At 39.7% G+C, this 22,119-nt stretch overlaps 1 protein-coding gene across 1 annotated transcript in view; it reads right to left on the reverse strand.

The window, feature by feature from the left end:
* ATP13A5 (ATPase 13A5) overlaps positions 1-22,119 on the reverse strand; it is a 127,450-nt gene that overhangs the window by 55,261 nt on the left and 50,070 nt on the right. The window contains exons 8-12 of the mRNA XM_061168024.1: positions 21,939-22,073; positions 12,581-12,653; positions 11,308-11,436; positions 3,968-4,138; positions 1,522-1,679 (exon numbers count right to left, since the gene is read on the reverse strand). Coding sequence (XP_061024007.1) covers positions 1,522-1,679; positions 3,968-4,138; positions 11,308-11,436; positions 12,581-12,653; positions 21,939-22,073 — 666 coding nt within the window. The remainder of the gene's footprint in view (positions 1-1,521; positions 1,680-3,967; positions 4,139-11,307; positions 11,437-12,580; positions 12,654-21,938; positions 22,074-22,119) is intronic.

The following is a 22,119-nucleotide window of genomic DNA, read 5'->3' on the forward strand; positions in this document are numbered from 1 at the left end:
CTAACGCTGAGCCAGTGCAGATAGAAGCAGCCAAAATGTCTGCAGGTCCAGACCTACAAGAAGACGGGGTGTGCAATGAGAATGCTGCTTTGGTATGTATTGGACATTGAGTCTTGCCCAAGAAACTCTCATATGCAATCACCACCAGGGCTTCCTGGCCCATAGGAGAGGGCTTTTGCTTCTTTTCCTGCTCATGTTCTCCAGATGAAACTGGCACACTGCCTCAAATTCCAGCCCCACTGGTTTTGACTTTCTTCCTCACTCTTTCCAGACTCTATTCTACTGGTGCCCATGTGCCCTGGTCTCCTCTGCCCTCCTCCCCCCTAGAAATGCTCTCTGAGAGTTTATTTCAGATTGCAATGACTATGCAGAACTCAAGTTTGAACATGAACATTGCCTAAAAATTCTTGTGGCTGCCTTTGCTTCTCGCACACTCAACACACACACTTTTCTATGCCATCACCAATGCCATCAGTTTGGGCATTTTAAAGAGTCCACTCACTCCTGGTTTCATACCTGTGTTTGAATCCTTTTATTCACAATGTTTTATTCTCCCCTATAAGCCCACACTGCTATGATCCCAGCATGTTTTATAGAAGAGACTGCAAAATTCATAACAGAATCAGATTCTCAGGACCAGAAAGGACTTCATGGGTTATTTGTGACAACTCTTTCCTGTACAGCCATCACAACTATTCAGAGAGACATCCAAACAAAACCAGACATCACGAAGCTTATAAAGGGAAGTGCGGATCCATACAGTACACAGCTCTGTAAAAGTAGACATTCAATTTCATCTCAGAACCCAACAAGAACACAGGGCAACTCATTGACTGCCTGATGTGTTGAGTATTCCCTTGACAATATACACACTCAAATACATCAACACTTTCAAAGAGTCCAAATGTCTAGGCATGGCATTCAATATCCCCTTTAATCTGATCTAATCCTACCTTATTAGATTTATTTCATAACTGCTTGATAGTTTCAGCATTCCTTTGTGTTTTTCTGCCTTTGCATTTTTGTCATTCAAATGTGTATATCCTTACTGCTTTCTAATCTTAAGACCAAATCTTCCCCATCCTATAATGTTTGAGAAGCATGTATTTCCTCTGAGGGAGCATATATTCCTCTGGGCTTGGATATCACAAATGCCACACATGCTGTAACCTTTCACTCCTATCCAGGTGGTGAAAGGAGCTGTGAACTTCACAACTTTTAATAGCTATGCCTTCCAATACAATTTCCACTAATCATGTGTGGCTATTTTAATTTTTAAAAATTGAAAATTTATTTCCTTTATTACACCAACACATTTCAAGTGCTCAGTGAACACATAGTTAATGGCCAGCAAGTTGACCAGTGTAGAGATATAGAATATTTTCATCATTCTAGAAAGCTCTATTGGATGACATTGATTCAGAATGGTGAGACAAAAAGGAAATTTTATCTAACCCTTTAGTTAGGTTAAGTTTCTTGAGAAAGTTATTCTATTAAAAAGCCCTACCCCCAAGTACTTACTCCACGGTACAGAAATACACCAAGGGCATAGAAAAAACCCATGATTCCAAGGAAGGCCAGGGACACTATGAACTTGAAGGCATCATTGTACAGTTTGAAGTTCAGAGGCCGAGGGTAGAGGATGGATCTCACCAAGTCCCCTTTGGCTGTATTGTAACCTACACGAAGATAATCACAAGTGGTGTAAGGTCCTTTAATACATTTTCCCCTAAAACCAAAAAGAAAAAAATGGTTTGCACTGAATTAAGAATTGGTTAATAGAGTCATTTGAATATGGAATTAAAACAGCATTGTTGTGCCTTAACAGTTTTATATTTATTATTCTTCCAAGCTGCCAGGAATAATAAATGGTGTTCACTTAGCCCTTCTCAATTTCTCTTGCTCTGGGGGTCAGTGTTTCAATGGCTCAAACAATGTAACCCCCACTTCACATATGGGGCTCAGAAAAAGACCAAAGAGCTGATGAAGGCAATGACCAGAGAACAAGAGATGCTGAGAGAAGAAGACTTTAAGAAAAATATGAAAAAAAGAAAAAGAAAAATATGTGTTGAAAGTAATGGAAAATTAAGAGAAAAGTAAAGCACAAGGCAAGTAATCTTATATGCCCCTGGTCATGTTATTCTTAAACTCAAAAACCTTCCAGACCACACACATTTTAGAATAAAGTTCAAATTTGTAGGCATGGCATTTGAGGTCTCCTGCCTCACTAGGCTTATCCCTAGTCCCTGCTACCTGGTCCCAGAAGGCCTCCATGCATTCCTTCCTTTACGTTTCTTAGACACAAATTAGCCTATTTTTCCAGTTCTCTGATATGATTGGCTAAATCCTTCCCACTGTATCAGGTTTGGCTCAAAGTACCATCTCTTCAAATAAGTATTTCCTGAATTCTACTCCCATATTTCATAATCAAAGTAATTTCTCCCTCTGTCTATAATTTAGAGCTGGTATTTGCAGTTTCAAGAAAGGATAAAAACCACTTGGTTGTATGACATCCCTCTATGCACTGTGTTTTGTTAGCTATAAATCCATCTGTCTCTTGTATCAGATCATAATCTTCTTTGAGGGCAAAGAGTATCTCACATTTGCTTTTCTTTAGCCTTCTATGCATAACACTTAGTAAATACTCATTCACCTCTAAAGTACTGGCAAAAAGAGTGACTACTATATATTCCAGACATGAATCAGTATTGTAAAGTATAAAGCATGCCTTAATCCCACTTCTTGATGAACATCTGCTCTCCTCAAACATGGCTTTGTAGACTTTGAAGGAAAACAGCTGAGTTTTCTCTAACCTGTTGCTTTAGCATTTTACAAGCTCAAATGAGGAGTTTCCATAAACTCCACCCATTAGTTTTTTCTTAGGCAGCAGCTTGAGGGATATTCTCATGCCCACTGACTACTTTGAGCATAAAAACCCCTCAAACCTTGATATTTTTGATTAAACAACTAGGTAGAAAAGTTGAATCATGGACTAAACTAAAGCATAGAAATATCAAAATGCAAGATATATTTTGGGTCTATGAGTATGTGGGGTGGCAGAAACACAGGTCATGGGTGAATACAGAGAGCTGAGACCAGACCATGGAAGGTATTGATTATGTAATGTCATGTGAAAGAATGGGACTAATATGGGTCATCTTGAAACATTCTTGAGCATGGTATTTATGAATTGCTCCAAACTATGTTTTAGAAGTGTGACTTGGTGACAGCTTGAGGAATAGGTTAGAGAAAAATTAAGCAAAGCATAAAAAACAATATTTAAGGTGAAAGTTAAAGGGATACTTTCAAATAAATATCTCTTCTGTAATAATTTAGACATGAGATGATAGCTTAGATAACACCAACTATGAGGATGAAGAAGAGGGAGGACGACAGGACACAGGAGGTATTTACAGAATCTGTAGGATGTGGTCCCCTATTTAGTAGGAGAGAAAATGAGGAGTAAAGGCAATATGAAGCAACTTGCTAGATGGTGATGATGTCTACAGAAAGAGGCACTAGAGGAGGATGAGTCCCCTTGTAGATGCCTTGACTTTGAAGCATCTTTGGACCTGTTGAAGGCATCCAGCAAAAACCTTGAGATAACAGCCTGGCATATAACTCTTTGAAAAGAAAAATTTCTTAAGAGATCATGGTTGAAACCATTTTCTTGGTAATTACTTAGAGGAAGTACAGAGTGAAAAGAGAAGAAGTCTATGGACACATAGAAAAACCAAGAACACAGTTTTTGCCTTTGAGGAAGTGTACTTCATCCCCATATGCACTTCATCACAAACAACAGTATTCACAATGAACAGTTCAGTTGGAAATGGCAGCAACCTGGAATAACAAGCATTTCATTGGAAACCAGAATGTGACAAACTCCATGATTGTAAACAAGATTTCCCTAATCCAGCTCCCCCACCTCTAATCATGGACGTGTTTACAAAAAATGGAATCTACTGACCTGTTTGCAAAACAACCGCTCTTACTGGCCCTTGCCCAGAGGGCTTGACCTGAATAACTTCTGTTCCACAGAAAAGAACATGTTTCCGATAATCTTCCAAGCTGTGGGATTTCCAGGCTGTGGTGTTCTCCACATGGGGCAGTGGTGTCTTTGTAACAGGTATACTTTCTCCTAAAGAAGATGGTATTTTGTTGATTTTGTGTGAACTTGGGTAGTAATTTAGAGCTGGTATTCACCAGTTTCAAGAAAGGATAGAAATCACAGTTAATCTGGTTGTTCATTCCTATCTCAAGAGTCAGATGACTATTCTTAAGGATGTTAGTGATGCAAGCAGTGGTATACTTGATTATATTTCAATTATTTGTTTAAGATTTGCCTATCTCTCCCATACCTGGCCAGTATGGCTTACTGTTTTTTATTTAAAAGGCATCCCATTTTAGAGAAAGGAGTTGCCACTTAATCATTTTCCTAAGTTTTCTTTAAGCCCAGCACTATTCTAGGCATGAAGAAGCTACAAAGCATGTGTATAGTTATTATTACTTGCCTCTTATTCACTTGTTTATCTGTCCATTCATCCATTGATTTGGCAAATACATCTAAGTGCTTATTCCATACCAGGCATTGCTCTAGATGCTGACAACATAATAATGAATAAGACGGAAATTCTGACCTCCTAAAGCTCAGGAAGCCAGGCCAGTAAATATCAGTAAGTAATTAATTAAAACATAGTGTGGTAAATATTTTGGTAGCAGAACTAGGTGATCTGCAGAGCCAACCCAAAAGGAAGATCAGGAAAGATTTCATGTGCAAGTAATAGGTGACAATTGAAAGGCAATAAGCTCAGTCAGCTTAAGGAGGACGGGAGAGTGTTCTTAGGAGATCTAAGAGAAACAGCATGGTGTGCTCTGGGTATTAATGGCAGTTGAGGGTGTTTGGAATGTTGAATTTGGGATAGAGGAAAGTAGCCCTGGAAGTACAGAGAAATGATGCCTGCAGGAAATCTGTACAATATTTTCAATACTCTTCGTGCTGGGGTGGAAGGAGAGGGAAACAGATGAAGATCGTCAAAAGGTACCAACTTCTCGATAAGATAAATAAGTAGTAGGGATGTAATGTACAACATGATAAATATGATTAACACTGAATATGACCAATACTGTCCATGTTATATATGAAATTTGTTGTGAGAATAAATCCTAAGGGTTCTCATCATAAGAAATTTTTAAAATTTCATTAATTTTTTATTTATTTTTTTGTAAGATGATGGATGTTCACTGAACTTGTAATCATTTCATGATGTAAGTCAAGTCATGCTACACAACTTACATTTATACAGTGCTGTATGTTAATTACATCTCAAATCTCAAAGAACAAGAATATTCTTCATGATCTTTTTTTGGATCTGGCAGTGAAAGAGAAATTAATGTATCAAGATAGGACCTCTGTTTCCTCTTCCTCTTTCTGGATGACCTCAGCGGTACTTCCATTAATTAGCATGTCTAAAAAGATATACCAGTAATGCCTAGCTCCATCTTTCCTCTCTCCTGGGCCCTTGTTTGGTGCTTCTCAGTTGTTGACTGTTCATCCCAACCTGGATATTCTACTAGCCTCTGGAACTCAACATTTCTAAAATCTGTATCAATATTTTTAGCTCCAAATTTCCTCTTGAAATTTCTTTTTTTCTTATGGTCTTACCCTGTTGCTGAGTCACAGATTTACAATCTCAAAACCATTTTGATTCCTCCTCTTTCCATAATCTGCCTTTTCACAGAATGATTTTCCAAGTCCTCACATACTTTCCTGTGAGTGTCATTCTTGGACTCGTCTATCTAGGTCCCAGTGGCTTAAATGGCAATCTCTGTCTGGTTCTTGGTGGTTACATTAACAATGGATTAGCTGTGATTTGTTTAGCTCTCTGAAGTGCAAACATGTCCTCTGGGTAATCTGAGGCTACAATGGAACTAATCAATCTTTTTCATAAATAAACATCTCAACTTTGAAGTCCTGAATTAAGAAAATCTCCAATCCTTCCTTATGTGTTTTGTCTTTAGTCTCACACCTAATGCCATATTCACAAAGCTTCTGACACCAGATGTGTAGGGTTTTTTTCCTCCACAACATGCAATTCTGTGACATCAGCTGATTGTCCTATAATTTAACTCAATTAAATTCAATTTTGATACCATCTATCTGGAGAAAGTGTCACATTCCACAGATTAAGGGCTCAGTCCTATAAGACTATTCCCACCCTATTCAGATGTCAGCTGCAAATCCAGTTTGTCATCTGTGCTTCTGAAACATGACCCATAAATCTGAGGTTCTCATGATCCTTTCCTTGGATTCAGTTAATTTTATAAAGTGACTCACAGAATTCAGGGAAATACTTACTTACATTTAGCTGTTTATTAAAAAGTATTATAAAGGACACAGATGGACAACCGGGTGAAGGGATACCTGGGGAATGGTCTGGGAGAGTTCTGAATACAGGAACTTCTGTCCCCCTGGAGTTGGGGTGCATCATATTCCTGGTATGTGGGTGTGCTCTTTCACATGGAAGCTGTTTGAACTCCATACTATTAGGATTTTGTGGAAGCTTCCTCATGTAGATATGCTTAATTATCAACTCCATTTCCAGCCTTTCTTCCCTCTATAGAGAATGGGGTTTGAGGTTGAAAATTCCAAGCTTCTAATCATGGTTTGGTCTTTCTGGGGACCAGCCCCCATCCAGGAGCCATTCAGGTATCCACCAACAGCGGCCTCATTAGAACAAGAGATGCTCCTAGTGCTTTTATCAAGTAGGAATTTACAAGTGTTTCAAGAGCCCTGTGCCAAGAACTGGGTCAGAGACTAATATATCTATTTTCTCTTATCTCCCATTCTCCTAACTGTTCCTCCCCTCCTGTCCCCTCTGTCAGTCTTCCCAAACCATTTCCAGATGAATCCTAACAGAGGCCCCTTTTATTATCTCATTCTTTTCTCAAAAATCCTTCAACCTTTTCAATTGCCATTACTAATAAGCCTCGAACTCTCCTGCTAGGTTGTCAGAGCCACCTCCATCTAAGCATACTTGGCTGTTTTCAGTCTACACAGACTTCAGCTAAACTAGGCTATGGATGTATTCTATTACTGACTCCCATTCTTTGCCAGTATTCTTCCTCTACTTTCCCTAATGGAAGTACAACCAGATATTTCAGATACAAAGAAAATCAGCTCAGAGTTCAAAAAGAATAAGCTTCAGAGACAAAATAAAAATGCTAATAACACTTCTGGGCTCATAGATTTAAAAAGCACTAGAATCAGTGGAAAACTTTCATCAGATTTTTGCTATTCAATTAGCGAGATAATGTCATATTTCCTACTTGGAAATACGGTTATACTGATTATAGTTATACAAGTTTAGGTTCTTTCACATGATCTAGATAATATCAGAGGGCAAGGACTTTGACATTTAAAATTTTTATATTCAGCATTTTCCCATGGATCCCAGGAAAGGATGGAGTCTCCAAACAAACGTTTGGAGATCTATGTAGGGTGGAGAGGGTTTCAGAAGGAAAGACACTCACAGCCAACTGTTCACTTGGCTTCTGAGACCTGAAGACCCTGGCTGCTGTGAAATTGAAACTCCCTCCTTTGTCCACAATGAGCCAGATGTCTCCGCATGGTGACAGTGTTTTGAAAGGTCAGGTCCCTGTTCATTTATACTTCTGGGACCATCAGATTATAAACTACTTGAGGGCAGGGACCCTTTCTCATTTCTCTTGTTGATTCCAGCACACAGTGCAGTGCTGGCACATAGCAGGCATCTCTGAAACTTTATTGAATAAGTGGATGAATGAGTGAATAAATGAAAGAAAGACAGGAGTGAGAGAGAAAAGAAAGGAAAACAGGAAGAGAGGAGAAGATCTGATCTATCCACTGACTGCAAGCTTGTCTGACAGGATATAAATATGAAATAACCTCTTAGGGGAATTTCTGTGTCCAGCTCAGATCACTACATGATTCTGCGCATATGATTCAAATAGATTAGTAATTCTAATGAACAGAGGGAGGGTGGGGGATTGTGGCAGAGTGAAAGTTACCTCTCCCCCTCATAATTATCTCTAAGAGAACGAGGAACAGTAATTGCAAGCATAGGCTCTGGGGACAAAATGGCTGGGTTTAAGTATTTTATTTTCTTCATAGAACTTACTGTTATTGAGAATTTATGTCATTTATCTACCTTCATGTTTTCTGTCCTCCCACTAAAGTCTGCTCCATGAGGGCAGAAATCTGCCTATTCACTGCTGTCTCCCCAGTACCTAGTACAGCGTCTGCTCCATAGTAGCAGCTAATAAACATTTGTGGAATGAATGAATGAACAAATAAACAAATGAATTCTAATTTCAGCTCTACCACTTTCAAGTTGTGTAACCTTAGGCAAATAAATTACCCTCTCTGGACCTCAGATTTTCCCACTTTACAGAGTTGTGGATTGAATGAAAAAACATGTGTAAAATGCTAGCATAACACCGAATACTTATGAGAGCTAAGAAAAATTAGCTATTGCTACCAGGAAAAAATTTCTCCCCATGGTACTCCTTTTTTCCTCTGAACCTTTTGGGAAGAGCTAAATCTTGAAGGGGATCACTGTCTCAGGAGGCACAAGAAAAGAGCAAGAGACTGGCTTTTGAGTTAAATTTACCATGAATTTTAGAGACCACCTGAAAGTAAGAACAAAGCTTTTCTGCTCATCACACCTTTCTTTTACCACTTTTTTAGCCAAATAAAAATCCAAGGAGTAGGGACTGGAAGAAAGTCTAAAGAGAGCTTGGATATTGTATGTCTATGAGAGAAGGGGCCCGAACCAAAATAGGACATGGAAACATTCTAGAAGTTTGTGGAAACTGAGTGCAAACATCTCCAAGGTCTGCCTCCTAGTAGATAGGTCCCCGACATTCCCCAAGCTCTGAGTGGCGTGAGGCAACCACAGAGAGGAGCGTGTCCTAGACCAGGGGCCTCTCCCCAGTACATGGCACAACTTCTGTAGCCAGACTAGAATGGGGGGTGTGGGGGCGGGGCTCCTGCTAACTGCTGGGGAGGTCCTGCTAACTGATGGGATACCTGGCTTATATCAGATGCTTCACACCACACACTTTCAAGAATGGCCAAATTTGAAGCCAAAATTAAAATGAAGTGTAGGTATAAAATAAAGTTTTTTGCATAGTGGAGTTTATGACGAGAGGATGAGGTTAAAATGATGCTAAGGAAAATTCTGCAATGAGCATGTGCTATAAATGGGACTAATCCTGAGAAAGGAAAAGACAAGGAGACACAAAACTAAAAAACAGTAGCTCTACCCATCCTCAAATCATTGTCTTCATTCCTATGGTCCCTCGTGCCTGGAAGCCAATCCATCTCCAACTTGGACTCTTTCACTCATTAGCTGAGCAGCCCTAGTCTCTTCACCTCAGTTTCCCTACCTGTAAATTGGGTATGATAATAGCACCTAGTCTAATTTGTTTTATGCTACAATGAAGTGAGATATAAAAGTTGTTTATGAAAGTATAAATTGCTATAGAGATGCTAGGAATATTTGCTACTCTTCTTACATAAAGACTTCTCTATATGTAAAGGACTATTTTTGCACATGGGGGATATTACCTGAGTCACATTTGTGAACACACACTCAAGAAATATGGTTGCAGTTTCAGGAATCTAACCTTAATCTAATTACTCCATCAGGATCCTTCCCAGGAATACATAGTGAGTGGGAGGATCTAGGCAAGCTATGTAATAAAATATTCAAAGCATGCTGATACTGAGGTCTATTTTAAGAAATTAATGAGAAAGAGATGGATATATTTCTGTTTTATGTGTTTATCTCTAAAGTTGACTTTATCAGTACTTAGGTTGCATAGATATTAATGCTGATGACTTTATTTCTCCTGAAATAGGCCCTCAGAAAAGCCACTGACCATTTGAGGTCATTTTAGGTCAACTTTGCACATTTGCTTTTTCTGCTTCTCTGGGACTTTCTGAGTTTTCCTAAGAATCAGGCAAGCATGATCCTCCAGGTCAGTAGACGCAGGGGAGTAAACCCTGCTGTGTCCCCTCTCTCTTCTCACTGCCATGCTCTCTGCTACCTTCAGAGACACTGTTCTTGGTCGTCAGGCTATTGGGAATGAGAGATAGTCATTGCCTCTGAGTGAAGAGCAAGGTTTTCTTGGGTGTGAGGTTTGTACTTGAGGTACTATGGCAACATTCTGGATGAGAGATACAATCAGTATGCAAATCCTCATCACTACCATTACAAGGCAGTTAGATCTTAACACATTAAAGGGGCATTTTGTAATTATACTGCACATATTTATGTTTACTGCATTTTCTTGTCTCAGTTTAGATTAAGCAGGCTCATCTTCAATGGCAAATATGCTTCTGTTGAACAATTTAGGAATGAGAGAATGGCTCTCTTTATGTTTAGGTGATGTTAAAAAGTTTTGTGCATGTGTTTTTTCTTTTCCTTGTCTTTACACTATTTGGAAACAGAAAAATGCACCAACTGTAAACTCAAAAGACCAATAATTTCTTTTTCGTGTTTCCATATGGTTTTTTTTCTTCTTTTATTAAGATGCCCTGCGTATTTTCTTCTTATTTTTTTTTTTTTTTTGCTTAAAGAATATGTTATAGATAGTGCCTTACTAATTACAAAAATTCAAATGGACTGTACAAAGTACAAATGAGGACAAGGACAGTTCAAGCCATAACTAGAAAACCAGTCTTTTGCTCAGTGAGATCAACTGGAAACACGATTCTAAAGAATGGAACTGTTTTACTGCCTTTCTGGAAGACCCAACTCAATCTTTCTCCCACTGAAAACTGGGGCTCAGTTTTCCATCTACAGAATACAGGGCTGGATAAAATCTCTATGCCCTGTCAATTATGAGGTGACAGTTTTAGTCTGTGTTTTGTTCGAACAGGTGTATAAACGATCCTCATGTTTATAAAGAGATTGTGTATCAAATAGTAGGGTCCTCTCACCCACCTCTGAACTCAAAGCATCTTATTCATCTCACTCATGGGGTAATTAATTAATTCCAAGTTGTATCAGTCTTTTCTTCTAGTTTCATATGTATCGTGGTTTTCATTCTTATATTTTTAAATATTTCTTATCTACGTATATTGCTTTCATTCACATGAATAGTCTAGATGTGCCTTCCCCATCTATCTCTCAATAACTTTGTTATTGTTGTTTAGTCACTAAGTTGTGTTCATAAAGCAGGTAAGTGTATGCTGATCTGCTTTGCTCACTTGACCTGGTTGTTGGAAGGAAAGAAAGAGGAAGCTCCATGACAACTGCCTACCTGTGAGCATGCCTTCATTCACCACGCAACTTCCATCAATCAGAACAGCATCGCATGGCAATGAAAGTTTTCCTGGAAGAATAAGAACATCTCCGGGAACCAAGAGACGGGATTCCAGCTCTTGCAAACCTATACAGGAGCAACATTTTCATGATCAGATGAACTTTTCCTGTTTTTACCTAACAATAAAAACAGCCAAGAACTCTTATCAACTTTTTGGTTAAGAACTACCCTGCATGCTCACCTGCTCCAGCCTCTTTCCACTCAATTGCAGAATCCCAGAAAACTAGGATTAGGGAATTGGTGTCTGGGTCTTAGGAAAGGATTTGCTCAGCAATAAGATCCCATCTTGATCCTAGTACCTGGGACAGCGCTCTGCCCACAGGAGACCCTTAAGGGCATTGGTCCATGGAAGAGTGCCACTTTGTGTCTGCTTACATCCTTTAGCTGGGTTCCTGACCCCCTATAGCACACTCAGTACTTAGATTGGGGCCCATGTAAACACTCCAGTAAACCAATGTGTCTGCTTACATCCATTAGCTGGGTTCCTGACCCCCTATAGCACACTCAGTACTTAGATTGGGGCCCATGTAAACACTCCAGTAAACCAATGTGTCTGCTTACAGACTTGTGTCTGCTTACATCCATTAGCTGGGTTCCTGACCCCCTATAGCACACTCAGTACTTGGATTGGGGCCCATGTAAACACTCCAGACAACTTCCACTGCTCTGGAGTGAAGCTCTTCAATCCTTTCTGAGAGCCGTGGTCACCTCAGCCCAGGTAACTTGGAGCAAATGCCACCTCTCCATCCAGCCATCCATAAGCTTTATACAGGTCTGGTTTCCATGTAACAAATAGAAATATATACTGCTGGGTCTGTTTGAGATGGTTAGTTAGCAAATCAAAAAGCCTTAAGAAGGCTTACCCAGTAACATTCCAATGAGTGAAATATGGAGTTCAGAGGGGGTTTGAAATAAACCACATTGAGTAGAAACAGTTCAATCAGGGCTGGGATCAGGGTGAGGCATGCCAGGCACCTAAGGTACAGAATTCAACAAGGGGCTCACTCTCAGTATCCTGCAGGTACAAGTCAGCATTCTTATGACCTTGCTGCCTTAAATTTTCAATCTGTGATGACTTGTTTGCCTCACCCAGCCCCAGTCCTCAGTATAATCAAAAAAGACTTTTCCTCCTTGACTAATCATCAAAACAAATGAGACCAACTCCACTCCAAATACTAGGATGCTGACGAAAGCAAAACACATCACTTACCTTTGCCTTTTACAGTGATCTTGACCTGCACTTTGTTGTGATCCTCCACGAGGTTGTGCAGCTTCACTGATTGCTGTAAATTTAAAGTCAGCATTTAAATGTTAGATAGTCCATATCCTGAAAACCACCTGATCTCAATACAGTAAATGCTGAACCTGCTGCCACAGTCAAACTGACTCTGGGAAAGACTCAAGTCTACTTTCCAAGCTCCTACTTTCCTGTTTCAACCCCTACCTCACCCAGCTCCCTATTTAGAGCAGCAAGTATGCTCATTAGCTTAATGCTAATTCAATCCGAGGAAAAATGATGCACAGCCACTGTTTCATGGGCTCAAGCTAAGGAACTGAGACTTCATTTCTGGAGGATGCATGATTAGACTGGAGAAAACCAATGAGACCATGAACAGGTTACTCCTCTTCTCTGTGTCTCTGTTGGGCTGTCTGTAAAAAGCAAAGCTGAGTTTGATCTGTAAGGGATTTCCATGGTAAGAGCCTCTGAATATTTAGGTTGTATTTGATTGCATGTGGAACAACCATCACCTCTTCTATGAACTGGTGGATTTTCATATTGGATAATTCTGCAGACTGGAGTCATACTGCTCAATTTGGAATGGCGGTTCTACCACTTATGAGTTATTCAGCCTGTTTAACTCCATTTTCCTCATCTAACGGTGGAGGAAAGAACAGTATCTATTTTATATGGTTGTTTTAAGTTACTTTATGCTTATTTCACTCATCACTTTGGATAGTACTCATTACTATAGTAAGAGTTTGATGAGTGTTGATGACTAATAAGAAAGCTGTCATTTAAAAAAAAAAAAAAAAAACACTTTTCTGAGTACATCAGCTGAAAAAATTCACTTGAAGTGGGATTCATTGAGATAAGACCCTGACAAAGTGGAGGGAATGAAAGCAGCCTGGAGAAGTGGAGGAAGCATCTCCTAGGATAACTCAGAGAATGAGAAAACAGAGGTGAGAGAGGATGTGATCCACAGAGTCGTCTAAACTGACTCTCAGGCCACCAGACAGAGGTGAGTGTGACGCCAGACCAACCGGAGCCTCCCTGGAAGGCTCTGTATGGATGTCAGTTACTCAGATACCTCTAAGTAGAAGAGGTCTAAATACTGTCAACAGTACTTAAACACCATAATTTAGCTTACCATACAGCTTACCATAATTCAGATGTAATAAAACTTCTCTTTAGATGTTAAATTATTTTTGTCTGTTTTGTTGATAATGTTTTTAATGTTATAAATGTCACCAGGCTTAGACAAGAATTACACACAATTATGCAACTTCCCTCTTGAGAGAACATAATGAGTTTGGTAAGTTTGGTATTAATATTTATGTAGAACAATTTATTATTTATTTCAGTTTTGCTTGAAAAACTAAACTTCAATCATTTGGGCCAATTGAGTGGAAAAAGTGACATTACTGTTGGGCACATATTCATTGGCCTAACTTGACTTCCTGAGGCTTGCCTGTTGGGGTATTCATTTAATTATGGATGACAGTGAGAACGTGGTTTGGTAGCAAGACTGCTGGATTCAGTCAGGATTCCTGAGTGGTGGGTCAGGCTTACCCACCAACCAGTCAGGTACCCCTATATAACACATTTCAACGTATAAGCTATCTGTTTCCTTTGTCAACAGACAACATTGAATTGGATCATTTTCAGGTTCCCTTCAAGCTCTACAAAAACATAATACTGATTTATTTTGCATGTCAAAGATTCATTCAGACTTCCAAGGCTTCATAGGAGAAATATTCATAGCATAACAAATGACTCAAATTATTGTTTTTAAGTAGTTTAAAACTTTATTCAGTCACCAAGTGCCAGGTGTTATTTTACGCACTTGGAATATGTTGCTTGATTTTTTTTAATCCTCAAAATAATCCTGTGATGAAAATGCTATTACCTCCAGTGTACATATAACTAAAAACAAAAACAATAAAACAAAAAACAGGGGCTTAAAAATGTTAAAGTAACTTGCCCACAATCACTGACTTATTAAGTATGAAAATCAACAACCACAAAAAGGTTCATCTGACTAAAGCCTTTTCTGTGGGTGAGAATGTTCTCTGAAAGTGCTTGAAAGCAGCTTTTGTCCTTTAAGAAGAGAAACATCCTCCTTACAAATTTCTTAATTTTCTTGTATAGCAAACTACTTTAGTCAATGTCAATTTCAACTTCACTTAAGAGGATGGTAACACATTTGGAAGTGGTGAAGTCTGAGTCAATAATGCTTGACTATAATTCTGCAAACTCATGAAGGCATAAAGCTGAATTTGTTTATCAATCTTAGCATCTTGCATAACCTGCCAGGCTTTCCTGTCTTTGCTTGAGCTATTTCCTAGAATGTTCACCCCCGTTTTCTACTAGCCAACTCTTTCCATTCCTATACATAAAGCCCTGTTGAAATATCTCCAACCGATAAATCCTTAACACTCGCAGGAAGAATTAATTGTTCCACTGTCTGTGTTTCCTCCTGTATTAGTGCATAGATCCCATCCCACTAGAGCTATCTGTTTTCTTGTCAGGTCACCCCTCCTGGAGGGGGTTCAAAGGAGGTTCAAAGATGGGACAACATATTCATCTACGTATCCCCTTCAGATAGAGGGCCTTCACATAGTAGGCCCTCGGCAGATATTTATTAGCTGAGCTGAATAATTCTACTTCACTCAACAATTCTGCAGTAGGATAATATAAGCATCCTCTTTGAGCTAATGTACTCAGAAACCCTACACACACAGGTTTCTATGACAACCAACCAGCTAGGAGAAAGCCAGCACTGTGATGCTTGCCGTGATTTCCAAGCTCGCTGCCTGATTTTCATTAGGCCCCCTCTGGTTTCTCCAGTCCCTGTTCAGTGAGACCAGGATTCACTTCCAAAATGAATTTGCATATTGTTATTATTTGGCATCTGTTGCTGTGTGTCCTTGTGTTTGCGGTGGCTGGATTTCCTCCAGAGAGGAATAATGAGGGCATTAACTCAGGTGTCTCCTGAGCCCAGCTCAGTGCTGAATGAGGCAGAGAACTGTGGGCCAGCTATGTCCATGCTATTGACAGCAGCCACCCGCGGAGCCGGCAGTGGAGCGTGCAGTACAGTTTAGTGAAAATGCAATTGGGTGCCAAGGTTTGTGCTCATATCTGCCTCAAAAGTGGTACAAAGGGACCATGTTGCACTGGGCTGTTTCTTGACCTAGGCAAGGTAACCTCTCTCTAGCGACATTGTCAGTGGCTAGAGTGGATGCAGGGGGATATCTTATTCCACTTCTGACAACATTCTTCTCCTTTGCAGTTTTCAAAAGCTTGTATTTGCTTAGCATAATTTAGAAATGGCAGTAAGTAGATGCTTTTTCTTCCCTTTCTCCCAGCTCTCCTGCCCAAATCTGTTTTTTGTTATAAATTATCAAAACATCATTTACTGCCACAGGAAGCTCACAAGTTACTTGGAGATTTTGCTCAAAGGGAAAGTGACTCAGAGTCAGGAAACCTGGGATGAAGGTCTATAGCCGCCCTTCCTGGGGTGAATGTAATTAAATCATGTTACCTCCCTGATTGCTCCTATCCCTCCCTCTCATTTGTGTATCATTTCACAGTTTGCCAAGCCTCATACAAGCACCTTCATTATAAATGTCAGATTCCACTGCAAATAGTAAAGCACTAAATGGATTAGCTGAGGACTATATTAATTAATTAATAATATAGCAATTAATTAACAATATTAATTGCTGAGGACTTGTGATTTAAACTACAAAGAGAGAGTTTCAGGAAACTGGCCCATTTTGTATAGTGTTACAAGAGGCCTTGCAGGTTGGGTCAGATAAGCTTTTATTAACAAACACTAACTGCTAATGAGCTTAGTGTCGTCATTTCAAAGAAGTCTTTTGCAATATTGCCATCAAGGCTGAAATTCCCATGCTACTGTTTGGAGTAAAAGAAGGCATTCAGGGATTTTTAAGTTGTAGGATGTGAATATTTAAATTCTATGAATAATTTTAAAGTAAATATTAGGAAAATGACAAATAGAAAAATTAAAATACCTCATTTTGGAAAAGAGGACACTTTTAAAACAAAAACCCAGAAACCATAAAGAAAAAGAAACATATTTAAATAGACATATTTTTAAAGTCTAGCAAAAGTCAAGGGCAAGATAAAGAAGAGTTAAAAATAGAACTTTTTCATATATATAATGGATATAAAAAAACAGTAAATAAAAGTGCAAATCTCTTTTAGACAAAGGAAAGTGTGTCTAATCTCACTAGTAATCAGGGAAGTGTAAATTAAAACATCAATGAGACACAATTTTCAAAAATGTATTAAATGGAAAATTTTAAATACCAAGGTATAACACCTAATGCTGGTCAGGATCTGGGAAAATAGATATTCTCATATGTTGCCAATAAGAGACTGAATTATTCCATTTATGGAAAATAATACTACAGTATTTATTAACATCCAAAATTTACATATCTTATTTTGCTGAAAAACAGATACACAAACACTAATATGTAAGGATACACTATATTGTAGTTAGTTTTAATTCAATATATGTGTTGTAGATAAGAAACCCCTTATTTTCCATAAAGAGGAAAACAGTTGAATAAATTATGGTAGGTCATGGTGGCTCAGACGGTAAAGTGTCTGTCTACAATGTGGGAGACCTGGGTTCGATCTCTGGGTCGGGAAGATCCCCTGGAGGAGAAATGGCAACCCACTCCAGTATTCTTGCCTAGAAAATCTCATGGACAGAGGAGCCTGGTGTTGCAAAGAGTTGGGCACGACCGAGTGACTTCCCTTTCCCTATGGAATATCACATCATTATTTTTAGACACAATTTAGAATTATTTATTATGGTGGATGGCCATTATATAAATTATAAAGTAAAAAATGCCAGTTCCAGTTTAATTCATATAGGACAATTCTGTTTTGATTAAAAACAAATAAGAAATTCCTCAAGGAACTTCTGTGGTCACACAGTGCATAAGAATCTGCTTGCCAATGCAGGGGACATCAGTTCGATCCCTGGTCCAGAAAGATTTCACATGCCTTGGAGGAACTGAGTCCATGTGCCACAACTACTGAGTCCACGTGCCTGGAGCCTTTGCTCTTCAACAGGAGAAGCCACCACATTGAGAAGTCCACGCACTACAAGGAAGAGTAGCCCCTGTTCCTAGCAACTAGAGACGGTAAGCGACTGAACGGAACTGAACAGGAACTTGCCAGGCTGGCTTAAGCAGAAGTTGAGAACTGATGAAGATGCAGGAATGTCTCATGAACCTAAGGTGGGAAGCACAGCCAAGTCTCCCAAGGGAGTTTCCAGACTAGGAACAGGGAAACGCTGTGAGAAACAGGTTATCTGTCTCTGTTGGACTGATCATTGCTAACCTCTGTGTCTCACTGTGTATTTTGCTCACTCTTTTCCTTACTTGTTCTGAGGAAGTGTGTGTGTGCATGTGTGTGTGTGCATGTGTGTGTGTCTCTGCTTGTCCATATGCAGGGATTGAGGGTGGCCACCCTGGTCCTAGCTATACATCATAGATCACTTTCCTAACAGAGTATGACCAGCAGCTTCAAGCCTTTATTCCAGGATCCCACGCAGAAGGATTCCAGTCAGCTTCCACTGGATCAGATGCCCCCTTTCCAACTAGTTATGCCAGTGGAGGGAGAAAGCCACATGGAACGAACCATCTGTGGGCTGCCAGAGCTCTAGGTACACCTAGTTTTCAGAAAAAAAGGAGTGAGGGTGCAGCTTTTTCTCCAAAATATGTTTGCTTCGTTGCATACTTGCCATAGAATAGGAGGCTGGGAGGAGGAACCCAAGTTCCTTGGCTCTGCCCACCTGGTGAAGGCCATCTAAGCTTTACGTCCTTGGGTTCCATGAGCTCAGTTCAGTTCAGTTCAGTTGTTCAGTTGTGTCCGATTCTTTGCGACCCCATGGACTGCAGCATGCCAGGCTTCCCTGTCCTTCACCAACTCCTGGAGTTTACTCAAACCCATGTCCATCGAGTTGCTGATGCCATCCAACCGTCTCATCCTCTGTCATCCCCTTCTCCTCCTGCCTTCAATCTTTTCCAGCATCAGAGTCTTTTCAAATGAGTCAGTTCTTCGCATCAGGTGGCCAAAGTATTGGAGTTTCAGCTTCAGCATCAGTCCTTCCATTGAATATTCAGGATTGATTTCCTTTATGATGGACTGCTTGGATCTCCTTGCTGTCCAAGGGACTCTCAAGAGTCTTCCCTAACACCACAGTTCAAAGGCATCAATTCTTTGGCGCTCAACTTTCTTTATAGTCCAGCTCTCACATCCACACATGACTACTGGAAAAACCATAACTTTGACTAGATGGACCTTTGTTGGGAAAGTAATATCTCTGCTTTTTAATATGCAGATATTAAATATGTCTAAGTTGGTCATAACTTTCCTTCCAAGGAGTAAGTGTCTTTTAATTTCATGGCTTCAGTCACCATCTACAGTGATTTCGGAGCCCAGAAAAATAAAGTCTGCCACTGTTTCCATTGTTTCCCCATCTATTTGCCATGAGCTACTGGCGTGTATTTATAATATATATTCCTTTTGTGATGAAGTGAATTAAAATGATCTTCTATTATTTGTCCGCTCCTGACAGAGTAGTTTATGTGATTAATCAGTCTAAAGCTAATAGGGCACTATAGAAATTGACTCCAGTCTACAGCACATGCCCCCACATTCCCCATGGCCAGCCAATTTCTTAATTAGTGTTTAAAGTCTTCAAGGGCTCTTGTTCATGCCTTGTTGGTAGCCCTGGCAAAATGACAGAATCCCAAAAACGTGATACTTAAAAAAAAAAACAGTTTAACCTCCACTACCTGCAGCTGAGGAAAGTGAGTCCAGAGAGGATAAAGAGTTCCCAGAGTCACAGTGGATGAATCAGTAGTGGTTAGAAGCTCATCCCAGGGTTTTCCTGCACTGCCTCCTTGTTCAAGTTAGAACGCCTGTCTTCCCTCTCTAGGCCGCCTCCCATCTTTCCATAATCTAGTGTCTCCACTCCAAGAATAACAGTAAAAACAGCAACAACCATATCAGTGGTAACAAAAAGTAATATTTGATGAGTGCCTGCTATGGACTAGGAACACACATAATTCAAAAGCATTGTTTCATTTAATTTTCTCTACTATATACATGGCATCACTGACTGGATGGACATGAGTCTGAGCAGGTTCCAGGAGTTGGTGATGGACAGGGAAGCCTGTACACTGCAGTCCATGGGGTTTCAAAGAGTCAGATATGACTTAGCAACTGAACTGAACTGAACTATCAGTAAACACACATACACACATACTCACACATCTCACAGAAAAGGAAACTAACTACTAAAGTGTCCACTAACAAATTGCGTCAAGCAATACAAATAGGATTAGTGTGTGGGGGGAGGGAGGACTTTAACTTGAAAAGATCTCCCTGCCAAAGTCCTCAGATCTTTCTGTATTTTCCCTAGAACCCTGAGATGGTCAGCGATGATATACTCAGGTATATTTTGAGTATGTGTCTTCCCAACAGAAGGAAATACATGGAAGAAGAACTGCATTCACTGATGTGTGACATCAGCCTGAAAGCATATGAGCGGCTTGCAGGTATCAAATTATCCGTTCTATTAAAACAAAGATTTCTCAAAACCCAGGAGCTAGAAATTTGATTTGGGGCTTCACACCACATACCTCTATCAAATGACAAAAGTAAAACAACTATAATTTGTTTCCTACTGTGGCTGAATAGAATATGGCAGATCATTTATTGTCCTGGTGTCTGTTTTCCTACTTTTGTTCACATGCTCAGAGTTCACCAGAAGGACAGTCACTCTTCCCCTTGACTTGGCAGCCAGACACAAAGAAACTGTCACCATGAAAGGCAGGTTGCTGGTCACTGTTAATATTCGTGTGATTTTTGTGATTCTAAATTAGTTCATGAAGAAACACACTAGGCCACTCATTTTTAAAAAAAGCGAAAACAAACAAAAAACCATAAACAAAAGAAACCCCTGTGGTCTTCACTCTCTAAAAGTGTCTCCATTCATTTAACTTTTCATTTTTAAGTCCTGCTTTCTAACTCTTTAAATATATTGCCTTTCTTTGATTTCTCATCAAACACTTCATAAGTCAAAATTTGTAGAATCTAAAACCTGATAAAAAGCCAGTCTTAGACCTAATATTTGCTGAGTGACTGAAACAGAGTAAGAATAAAAATCTCTTTCGATTGGACTTGTTTAAAGCCTCCATGTCTGCCTTACTGACATGTGCCCAGACTCCTGACAGCTAGAAGGCATCTCTCCTCTCACACATAGGTCTGACTTTTCTTCCCCAGCAATGTGTTACTTTGGAAAGGATCTTCTGCTACAGAAGTATCACACATGTAATAGAATTTCATTTATATGGAGCCAGAAGCCCTGATTCTGTCACAAAATCACTTTATGACACGAACCCACTCCCTGTATATTAGCTTCCTCTTCTCCAGATGACGGATGAAGTTTGAGACCAGGTGATTTTAAAAGTACCACTGTTTCCCATGTCTAAAACGTCAATCTCACAATCAAGTTTCCAAAAATATACAACAAATACATTGAGACACATTTAGAAGTTGCCTCATAATTTAGCCTGATGAATCTTGAGCAAAGTAGCAGAACATTTTCTAGAAAGGTGCAGTGGGAAACAGAGACTTAGAGGAGCTGTGGATTTATAAGTAATATTCAGCTAGATTCTACTTCAGAAAGCATTAGTCACTCAGCTTTGTCTGACTCTTTGCGATCCCATGGACTGTAGCCCACCAGGCTCTTCTGTCCATGGTATTCTTCAGGCTCCACTGGAGTGGATAGCCATTCCCTTCTCCAGGGCATCTTCTTGACCCAGCTATTGAGCCCAGGTCTCAATTCATTGCAGATGAATTCTTTACTGTCTGAGCCCCCAGGGAAGCCCTCCACTTCAGAATGTGCTGTTATATCATTTATAAGACTGATTTTCTTTAAAGGGAAGATTTTAATTGGCTATAAGATGAACAGTGATGGAAGATGACAGGAAGGTACTATACTGTCATCATTAATCCATCACTTTTCTATCAGACGCAGACAGCCTCAGAGTCCTTCTAAACATAGTTACTCAATGCAACCTTCAGTCGATAATCAGAGTTTGCAAAGATGTTTAAATCTATCTGACATTCCTGAAACCCTCCTTCTGAGATCCCAGATTTAGTAAGCCCTTGCTTTTTGCTTTGTTATGACTTATGTTTAACGAAGCAACTCTTTGCTCTCAGTAGAAATGCCATATGTTTGGCTTCTCATGCAGCCCAAGGCTAAATAGAATCCAACTATGATTTCTGTTCTTACCTGTCGCAGATCATACACACTTAAGGCAATGGAGAGAACAGACAAGATGATGATGGCCACTGAGTATTCGATGTAACCTTGACACAGCCACAAAGTGAGGGTAAAGACTTGAAACACATAGAATGGATTTAAAACCTGCAGGTACGAAAAGAGATTCTGGGTCACCTGCATGGACCTTCGT

The sequence above is a fragment of the Dama dama genome, chromosome 19 (genome assembly GCF_033118175.1).
Source record: "Dama dama isolate Ldn47 chromosome 19, ASM3311817v1, whole genome shotgun sequence".
Classification (NCBI taxonomy): Eukaryota; Metazoa; Chordata; class Mammalia; order Artiodactyla; family Cervidae; genus Dama; species Dama dama.